General features: G+C 34.1%; 2 protein-coding genes across 3 annotated transcripts; both read right to left on the reverse strand.

Moving 5' to 3' along the window:
• Positions 1-1385: 1385 nt before the first annotated feature.
• Positions 1386-4409, reverse strand: LOC143621753 (pentatricopeptide repeat-containing protein At1g02150-like). The gene is made up of 2 exons (XM_077093085.1): positions 3992-4409; positions 1386-2759 (listed from the first exon to the last, which is right to left on the reverse strand). Exons 1-2 carry the CDS (start codon positions 4370-4372, stop codon positions 1524-1526), a joined length of 1617 nt encoding a protein of 538 aa, XP_076949200.1. The 5' UTR covers positions 4373-4409; the 3' UTR covers positions 1386-1523.
• A 1875-nt stretch (positions 4410-6284) lies between these two features.
• On the reverse strand, positions 6285-9105 carry LOC143621714 (uncharacterized). Of its 2 annotated transcripts, none has more exons than XM_077093049.1 (9): positions 9008-9105; positions 7828-7922; positions 7669-7737; positions 7454-7569; positions 7324-7378; positions 7121-7241; positions 6981-7028; positions 6767-6861; positions 6285-6665 (listed from the first exon to the last, which is right to left on the reverse strand). In XM_077093049.1, exons 1-9 carry the CDS (start codon positions 9099-9101, stop codon positions 6558-6560), a joined length of 801 nt encoding a protein of 266 aa, XP_076949164.1. In that variant the 5' UTR covers positions 9102-9105; the 3' UTR covers positions 6285-6557. The 2 variants fall into 2 exon arrangements, with proteins under 2 accessions (XP_076949164.1, XP_076949163.1); XM_077093048.1 differs by having other exon boundaries at positions 7828-7937.
• Between the last annotated feature and the right edge of the window lie 1249 nt (positions 9106-10354).

A 10354-nucleotide genomic window follows, 5' to 3' on the forward strand; every position in this document is an offset into this window, starting at 1 on the left:
CCATATGAAGAATAGAAGTTTTCACGTGAAGATAATACAACATTATTCAACTTGAGGATTCAAATTTCAATGGACGAAGATGCAAATGATTGACTACAAAAGTTTTGGGCAACTTTCACAGAAGATCGATATTTACAATTTTAACGGATATATAAATCAGGGGGAGACAATACGCGTTGCACTCTTTTTCCCTTAGCTATGGTTTTGTCCCACTGGGTTTTCCTAGCAAGGTTTTTAACGAGGCAGCATCTCCAAGCGTATTAAGTTGATAACCAAGGGGGAGTGTTATAAATATATATTATTATTATGGTTATCAACACCTAAAATAGATTAGCTTCTTTTACAAGTATTCATCTCCTATATATAATCTATTGCATCTCATTGTAATATACACTTGATTAATGAATTCCCTCTATTTCTTCCTCCATCTTCTCTTATGTTTTAGCTATTAGGCTTGTTTCACAACAATATATTATATTTTTTTATTTTTGCCCTGTCTGTACATTTTTGTAAAAGGGCTGCCTACATTATTTTATATACAAAAGTTTAATAAGATTTAAATACAAAACAACCAATTATTCAATGTCAATCACATGTCAAAGAAAATAAAAATAAAAATCATGAGTTACCAAAAGACTGTGAAGTGACATGTGTATACAATAAAATACCATCATAAATTCATAACTACTTGTACGATATGCACAGAAAGCTGTACATCACTCAAGAGAGTCTAGTCAAATCATACAAAAAATCATAAGATGAAATGAAACTGTCATAACTACTACTGTCGTCACTCAAGCTGTATAGTACATTCTAAATAATTTGATTGTACATCACTAACGCCAGCCATTAAGGACATAAATGCCGTGTTATGGCTAATTTGGCCATCCTTTAATGTAAGTTATATCGCACCGCAATGTTAAGGGGCAACGTTACGGAGAACGTGTTGATGAGCTCTTTAATGGATAAAAAGCGGGTCCACCCGTTAACAACCAATCAGTTTTATTTTATTTTTTTATTTTTTCCACCATCATAACTAGCTAGTTAAAACTAGTTATCCCTCAACACCCAAGTTAACGAGTGTTGTGGTTTAAAATAACAAGATTATTCATGCAAAAAAAATAAAATTTACTCCAAACTAATATATCAATTGTTAAAACAAAGATAATTAAAAAGGTAAATACGAAAAAAAATCAAACAAAAGCATCATCACACCGGTGATCACCATAACCGAAAAACTTATCACACTGTGATAAGGGGGACTTGCGGCGATGTTCGTGATCATCACTTTTTCTTCATAGGAGTGCAACATCCTCCCTAAAATATCTGCAAATCATCAAATTTGAAAAAAAAAAAACCTTCTGCAAGATCATCTAAAGGCTCTACAAAATCATCAATATTTTTTATTTTATTTTCTGCAAAATCTTGGATAGTACAAAGAGAATAACATATTTTACCTTCTTTGGCCATAATTAGAATCTACATGAAAATACGCTCAACAAGCCCTAATATAATCAAAATCTTTAAATGCTAGCCTGCAGTTCATTTAGAAGCAAATCTGCATCTTCTTCATCATAACCATCACTTTCTTTAACTTCTTGCGGTCCATTTTCGGATTTTGATACTTTATAAAAGGGCAAAAGCGACATATAAACATCATCATCAAGAACATTGGATTTTCTCAACACCTCAAACAACGCCTCTTTGCTCTTTTCATCATTTTTCTGTTCACAAATATCATACAAAGCCGAAATATTATCCGGTTTCGGTCTCCAAAAGCTTGATCCTTCACAAGTTAACGCCTTTTCCAAGCAAGCTAACGCATCATCAACTCGACTTTCTTTAATATGACCTTCACCAACAATCTCCCAAGTACCCGAATTCGGCTTTCCCATTTTCAACATTTCATCAAGAAAAGATTCCGCCTTTTCGATAAACCCGTTTCTAATATACCAACCCAGTAAAAGATTCCCGAGTCTCGGGTCAAAAGCTGGCTTCATTGACACCCATTCTTGATAAAGCAGCTCACTTTCTTCAATATCATCCATTCTAATAAACGAAGAGATAACCGCTTGATAACCCGTGTTTGGTATATATGAAAAGATATTTTTATAAGTTTCCCAAATTCTTTTAACTTCTACTTTCTTCCCCATACCACCGTAATGGCTTAAAAGATAATGATACGGAATTCGATCCCGGTTCGCGATTAGGGTTTCGACTTTTCTTAGAGACGCTTCAGCCTTTTCAAGATCTTGATTCTTGATATACAAAGTAGCCATAGTACTATAAGTAGTCCAATCCGGGCCAACCGAACCATCAAGTTTAAGTTTTTCAAACGCTTCTTCCATCTTTTCAACAGACCCTTGAGACCCGCGTGAGGAAATCCATATATTATATGAATACAAATCCAAATCGATGTTATTTTCCATCATTTCGGAAACCAGGGCTTCCACTTTTTCTTGATTTTTAAGATTCATGTAAAGAGTCATCATCACATTATATGGAAGTGCATGACTTGCATAATTTTTATTTTTCATTTCAACTAATAAAGTTTCGGCCTTTTCTAACATTCTAGCGCGTACATAAGCGTTTAAGAGGGCCCCATATACGCGTTTGTCTGTTAGACTTTTGGGCAGGGTTTTGAAGTAATCTTCTGCACCTGAAGTACCGTGTACTTTGGAAATAAGATCGAGTTGAATTGCAGCATCGCTTGAGGATATTCTAAACCTCTCTGGTCTGTTATTCATCCATTTGTAGATCTGCAAGTGAGGAAAATTACATCAATAACCCTAAGATGATGCTCAGTTATGTATAAATAATAATCAAATTTAGTTATAAGATGATGTTTAACATTCAATCTATAAAGAATCTTTTTCTTTCTTCAAAACAGGCACAACTAGACATGACAATTTTAACTCGTTTACATACAAATTGGTTAGCTTGGGTGATGTTTTAACACTAACGGAGTAACAGGTCAAATTGGTTAAGCTAAAAGATTCAACTAATAACTACTTATGGGTAAATTTGTAACTTTAACACCATTTTACCAATTTTAAGCTTAAAGATTAACTGCGTTGAATCCCAAAAGTCAAACCTAGACCTTTTACAATAAGGCAGTACAACTGTACAGATTTCAATGTTTATCAATACATAAATACAGGTGCAAATGAGCCAAGCTGCTCACGAGCTACTCAAGATCGGATCGACAAAAGCATGAAACGAGCCGAGCCTTATAAACTATAAAGCCAGTGCCGAGCCAGTAAGCTCGTTTAGTTATCGAGCTCGAGCCTTGTATGGGAATACTTTTTAGGCTCGTCGAGCCTTGAGGAGCCTGGTGTAATTTTAAGTTTTAACTATTTTTGACTACTAGGTATTAATTTCGCATTGCACGGCTGAGCTTTAGCTTGTATAAGGTACTACACACAAGCTCGAGCCAAGCATATACTTGCTTTAAGGTTTTCTCAAAACATATAAAAATAATAAAAATGTGTAATATAAAGTTATAAATGAATAAATAATAAACGAGCTGAACCCGAGTTGAGCTCAATCTTGAAGAAATGACTCACGAGCCAAGCTCGAGCTCTCATAAGTCAAAACGAGCCGAGCTCGAGCTCGAGCTTGGATCGGCTCGTTTACACCCGAATTAGATAAATAAACGCTAGGTTTCAATGTTTCATTCAATTTAAGCTTCCATGGTGCTCTAAACAGGCAGCTTTGGCTTGTTTAAGGTACTACACACGAGCTCGAGCCGAGCATAGGCTCGTTTAAGGGTTCTCTCAAACTGTATAGAAATAATTAAAAAACTTATACAAATTAATAAATAATAAACGAGCTGAAACTGTGCCGAGCTCGAGCTTGGCTCGGCTCGTTTGCACCCCTTATCATAAATAAGCACAGGCTTCATTCAATTCAAGAAAACCATGACAAAAACCAACAAAAAAATCCCAAAAAACTTCATAAAGTTAAAATCTTGAAGGCACATATTAGATACCTCAAGAGCAAGCATGTGACGGCCATACTTCCTCATCTCTTTAACAACCCTACAAACCTCCCATTTAGTAACCGTTTTCCCTTCATTCTCCCACTGATTCAACACCTCAATTGCACCCTTTTCAGGGTTACCCATCAATGATATCCTCTTGTATATTGCCTTCCAAGCAATCGATGATGACCCTCTTCGTCTCTTATCTTGGTTTACTGATGATGATGATGATGATGAATAAGTGTTTTTGATGATAAAGGTGTTGAATTTGGGCGTTTTGAGGGGTGATAATTGGAACCCATATTTGAAATTGAGTGTGCTTGAGGATAATGAGCGAGAATGCGGTTGTGGGTGTGGGTGGAATTGGGAGATTGTGGCGTGGAGTAACATTTTGTTTCAAGAAATTGTTAGGGTTAATTAGGGTTTTAGGGGTTTGTAGGAGATGATGGCAACGAAGAAGATAAGAGTGGTTTTGTGTGTGGGTCAATTTCTTTTTCACCTTTTCCGTTATCATGGTTTATTTTTCTTGCGGTTCTGTTCAATTCGCTAGCTCTGTTACTTACATTAAATGAGCGTGTAATTACAAAAATACCCTAAATAATACATTTTTTTGTATTAAAATTGAAGTCAACTGACAGATTTAGGGAATTGAACGGATACGACGAGAAAACGAAACCTTGAGGACGGAAACAGTTATAATCACTTTTTTGGGCAGAAAAAAGTTCGACCAAATCATATGGACAAAAATGTCTGACTTAAGGGCTTTTATATAGCACTTCTCGAAGTTAAGATTTCAACCTCATGAGATTAAGGTTTCGAGTCCCGTTAAAAAAAATTATATGTATATGTTAGGATTAGTTGGGGGTATCATTTGTATTTAAAGCTCCATGGTATGAATTTAGAGATAGGATTAGTTGGTGTATGAATTAGTCATTTTATAAAAAATCATCTAATATTCGTATGTATTGTGTTTTATGTAATTTATCAAGACAAATCATTCGTATGTATCATATGATATTCGTATATATTATACTCGCCCTGCTTGCGGTGCACACATATAATGTATATATGTGTGAACCCTCGATTGGGCAAAAGTGAAATTCGTGAATCATTCGTATGTATTATCTGATATTCGTTTATATTATACTCGCCCTGTTTGCGGTGCACACATATAATGTATATATGTGTGAACCCTCGGGTGGGCAAAAGTGAAATTCGTGAATCATTCGTATGTATCATCTGATATTCGTATATATTATACTCACCCTGTTTGCGGTGCACACATATAATGTATATATGTTTGAACCCCCGGGTGGGCAAAGTGAAATTGCACGAATTTTGATGTTATTTTACTAATTAATCTCGTGAAAATAACGTTAAAAGTGGCGGAAGGTTAATCATGCATCTTGTGGTGGCGTTGATAGCTGAAAGGCAAGGGTACATGCACCAATCAGTAGTGTCCCGATGGTTGAGTGTTATGTGTATTATGTCCAAGGCTTGATGCAAAACTACTATCGAGCCGGAGGTCTCACCGGAAGCGGCCTCTCTATTCCTAAATGGTAGAGGTAAAACTGTCTACATCTTACCCTCCTCAGAGCCTATCAAATCTTAGAAAACTAAAGTAATTGTTACTTCAGAAGGTTGTGCCTTGATTTTTATGACAAAAAAATATGTTTCTAAAAGTTAAAAGTCAAGCATAAGGTCAAGAAAGGATTATGGGTTTTTTTTTGCTTTCCATCAACACCCAACTGCAGCGAGTGGTAACGCATGGGAGGCGATGCTAAAAGGAGTGTATGGAGCTTTTATAGCCTATTGAATACGAACCATATGGTATTATGATATTGATTATTGTGAGAAGTGGCGTGTGGTGACGGCTAAGATTCAAGAGCTTGTAGTCTAAGCTTGGTCTTTGAAGAGCATTGTTGAATGTTAGTAGTTGTGGCTAGGATTTGTAAGTAACGACAACTATTGTGGTTGACGACAAACTGTAATCGACACCATGGGTTTCGAAGTGCAGACCACATCTCATCTAGTGACAGCTACGGTTTAGGAGCTAGGATCTTAACATCAATACCAAGATAAACCATGATATTGATTGTACATGTGTATTATAGGAGTAAATAGGGGCTGTATATATATAGACGATGATATTACACCTAGATATCTTGTGAATATAACAATTATATAACTAGTCTAATGTACCCAAACAACCAATTTTGATCATCCAAAAACTCTGGTACTCCCATGTTAACATTTAAAAAAAAAAAGCCCATTAGACACAATAAGGCTGTTGCATACAATTCTTTTGGGTTCTATTAGATTACACAATTTCCCATTCCTGAAGTAAATGATTCATACAGATCTTTTGTTACATTTTCACAATGATTAGAAACAACTATTAGGACAACCTCTTGGGACTAAAATCATACAATTGGTAGTACAACATCGATGCGATATCATGCATCACATTTATGTGATATTATTATATACTAAACATTGATATCATGACACTGTCAACTTTGTAGTGTCACTCTGATGGGCCATCGGAATCCTCGTAAATGTTGAACCAAACAAACTAACTTTTACCTTGTAAGTGTGCATAGGAAGGTAACTCTTCAAGCCGTGTTATGTTTTCTTCCAAAAGTTCTTTTTCCAGTTGATGTCTTGTTAACTTCATCACAGCCTATATAAGCATGATTGATAAATATTATACAAATAATCTTAAGAAACTGTCAATATATTGGGTCAATTCATAACTTATTATATGAAAAAAAAACTACATACATTAAAATCCATGTAAGATGCGTGCATGGCAAGCCACAGATGATCCATTAACGCAAACGCGATGCAATACAAGAGATTAAATGCTGACTCGTTATCTATGCAGCAAACAGGAAAGCAAAAAGGGTATTTGAAATGAAATATATTATAATTGTATTAATATATAGTTTTCATAATGATATATAAGACCGTTAAAAATGGATGGCCCTGTATTTACCTGAAAGAAACTTCAAGAAGGTTGCTCCAACTAAAGTCCTTGGTTTTACTGCACAGAGAACACTATTATTTCATAACCGAATAACTGAGATTCGCGATCGCTTGTGTTTTAACCAAATGAATATTTTATATTTATCAAACCTGCTTCAAGGTCCAGCATTTGAATAAGCATGAATGTAATATTAACACCAGCTACTGCAAAAGGATATTCCCACATGGACCTCTCACCTTCCTGCTTTCTAAGAAGATCTTGAAATGATTTCTACATAAAGAATATAGAAATTTAACACCAAATGATAAATCAAAAGCTATATTATGTAATGAAATTGAAATAAAGAACATACCGGGAAATTCTTGGCAAAATATAATAAGTTCTCCAATGAGATAAATCCGCCACCCCTATAATGAAACTCCACATGATTATGACATATTTTATTCAGAAAGACAAAAGAAAAAAACAAGTTGACTTTTTACCGAAAGCCAGTAGACGGATCTTTTCCTTGCCAGCCCATTTCCTTCCACTGCTCGGAAATTAGACCATGAAGCTTTTCTTCAGGAAATGACGCTTTCCATAATGCTACCAATGATTCCTAAATCAATATTATAAATGAAATTAATAAAAAATGTGTTTATTTGTTTAATCTCATCAAATCTTGTATAATTATCAGCAGCTGATAACTGAAATTAACCTGGTGTTCAGGGACTGAACTATCGTAGGCAATGTCTAATCTGTTTTGCAGCCTCATTAAGCAATCTTCCTGTTAGGTTAAATAAATAAACAGTATAAGAGTTGGAATATAATTCTAATGTATTTAAAGTTTTATGTTAACTAGCGTAACACAGTTGACCTGTTCAGGGGTCAAATCAAATGATGGGTGAGAATCTTCTTCGGTTCCTTGAGCACAAACACATGAAAGGCCTCTACCAAGCCATGCTGTTGATCCTGCAACAGCCTCGGCTGTAATTAACGAGATATAATGCATAAATGAGTCTTTTAAGTCATTAAATTTTACAGGTGTTGAAAAATAAGATGATTAATATAAAATAACAAACGGAAACAACATAGGTTAGATCCTACATGCTAAGAAAAGAGAGCTAAATGTCAACTTCATTTTATCAAACATGGTTACAGAGATTAAATTTTTAAGCAGATGAAATTAAAGTAGTAAGTAATTAGCTTTTAGATTCACAGTAACACAGTTGATTGTGCAAAATTCATATTTACTGTATATTTTTCATTATTTGGAGATAATAACTAGTGTTGTAAAGATCGGTATTATTCACTGATTAGTTGGCGATTAATCGGTAATTGGTGAGTGACTGATGCGATTTCAGCTAATCCGATCCAATAATCGGCAGTCGGTGCTGGTAAAGGTCGGTACAGATCGGCCGAAATTATTCAAATTTTGACCAAAATATGTCAAACCCAGTCAAATTTCAGTCAAAATCGGTCAAAATCTTTAAAGTATATGAAAAATATTTATACAATTTTTAAAAAATTGTGTGTGCGTATAATTCTAGGGCTGGCAAAACAGGTCTTAACATGTTAGAGACGACGCACTTAACACAAGTATCAAACATGAATTCGACTTGTTTAACTACTTTATATCTCATGTCTTTAACACGGTTTTAAGTTTCATATACCAATAAGAAGAAGTAATGTAGCCTAGCCTACTAATTTCAATTATTTAAAAAATAAAAAAAATCACAGTGTACTTTTTTGATTAACAGGTTTAATCATGTCTTAAACAGGTGCGTGGTTATTAATTCTAATCTGGTTAATCCGTATTACTTGCGAGTTCTACAACAGTATTAATGACTATAATTATAACTTAGTGTTTCATTAGAGTGATATTTTTCTCCGATTCAGTCCTCCAATTTGAGAGGAATTGAGCTCCACATTTCACATCTCAACTAACTTTCCTAATTGAGCTTTTACAAAACTAGCTAAATAAAACAGTTGTACAGATTAGAATGAAAATGATGATGTTAATAATAATAATAATAATAAGATAGATAGATAGATACCTTGTGTTTGACATGAATTAGTAGTAGCAGTACTAGTGTAGGTTCTATCGATCCTTCTAACCGCCACAAATGATGCACCGCCTCTATCATCCATTAATTCCAAACCAAACACCTTCCCACTCGAAGTTGCAGGTGAAGGTGAATTCACGAGATCTATCTAGTTAAAGTAGTTACTTATATTAGAGATAGAGAAAGAGAGTGATGAAGATTTATATATACTACTTGCCTTTGTTTGTTAGTTTATACTTGTTGACACGCGACTACACCGTGAGCGGGAACGACACCAAGATTACAAACTTTTATAAGATATTTAAATTTATTTATGGTTTGTAAATTTTGTCTTACAACAAGTATGCGAATTCGAGTTTACGTAATCAGATTGTCACTAATGAAGTATGTGAAATTCGAGCGATAATTGTTTTTGTTATATTAGAAATGAAAATGATTTATTTTGAAATGTTTATGTGGATGAATGATGTAATGACTAGGTTCACGTATAATTAATAAGTAGGATATTGTATTTTTGTTATGTATTTATGTTTTTTTTATCACTTTTATGTATTTTGTTAGGTTTTTTATTCTGTAATTTATTTGGCTTTTATCTTTCTTTCTATGTATGTATGCATAGCTTCCTAAACATATAAAGAAAAATAAAAACACGCAATACATATATGGTATCAATCAATCAATCAATCATACCCAGTAAAATCCCACCGACAGCAGAGCTATAGGTAGGGTCTGGGGAGGGTGGGATGTAGGCACACCGTACCTCTATCCAAAGGAATAAAGAGGTGGCTTCCAGAGAGACCCTCGGCTCTAAGAACATGTGCATGAAGCAAAAGAAGGAAATCAAAGTTTATCAGTTATATAAAAAACTACTACTAATTATAATAATATTAATAATAAGGTCACAGTTTAACCGCAATATAAAAGCTAATAATAATAATAATAATATAATATGTAAGGGAAATACCATTATGGTATGTGACCATTATGGTATGTAAGGTCACAGGCAATACATATATGGTATATATGGTGTAAATGAGTCAAGCTGGGTCTACTAAGTTTTGAGTTGGCTTGTTTAAAAAAAATGAGTTCAATATCAGCTTGTTTTGAGCTCTATATTTAAAGCTCGAATTTGTTTTTAAGTATAAATACATAGCCTTATATGTATCACATAAAGTATATATTATTAACATAGATTATTCACATCCATCTTCAATATTAGGTGTAATCAGTTTACAAAATATGAAAATAGTCAGGCATAAGTTCTTTTAGACTCCTAAGACTATTGGAAAGCCTATAAGTTAATTCTTTAAAACTCTAAAAAAATGACTACACATGCAA

The sequence above is a fragment of the Bidens hawaiensis genome, unplaced genomic scaffold, assembly GCF_021521415.1.
Source record: "Bidens hawaiensis isolate Kalapana, Puna unplaced genomic scaffold, B.hawaiensis_p1.1 tig00002935_1, whole genome shotgun sequence".
Lineage (NCBI taxonomy): Eukaryota > Viridiplantae > Streptophyta > Magnoliopsida > Asterales > Asteraceae > Bidens > Bidens hawaiensis.

Coding starts and splice junctions, on each gene's coding strand:
- LOC143621753 (XM_077093085.1), bottom strand. CDS start 4,372: ATGTTACTCCACGCCACAATCTCCCAATTCCACCCACACCCACAACCG. Junction 2,760..3,991: donor GTCACATGCTTGCTCTTGAG/GTATCTAATATG, acceptor CCTCACTTGCAG/ATCTACAAATGGATGAATAA.
- LOC143621714 (XM_077093048.1), bottom strand. CDS start 9,101: ATGGATGATAGAGGCGGTGCATCATTTGTGGCGGTTAGAAGGATCGAT. Junction 7,938..9,007: donor TAATTCATGTCAAACACAAG/GTATCTATCTAT, acceptor CGTTAATTACAG/CCGAGGCTGTTGCAGGATCA. Junction 7,570..7,668: donor GTTCAGTCCCTGAACACCAG/GTTAATTTCAGT, acceptor ATATTGATTTAG/GAATCATTGGTAGCATTATG.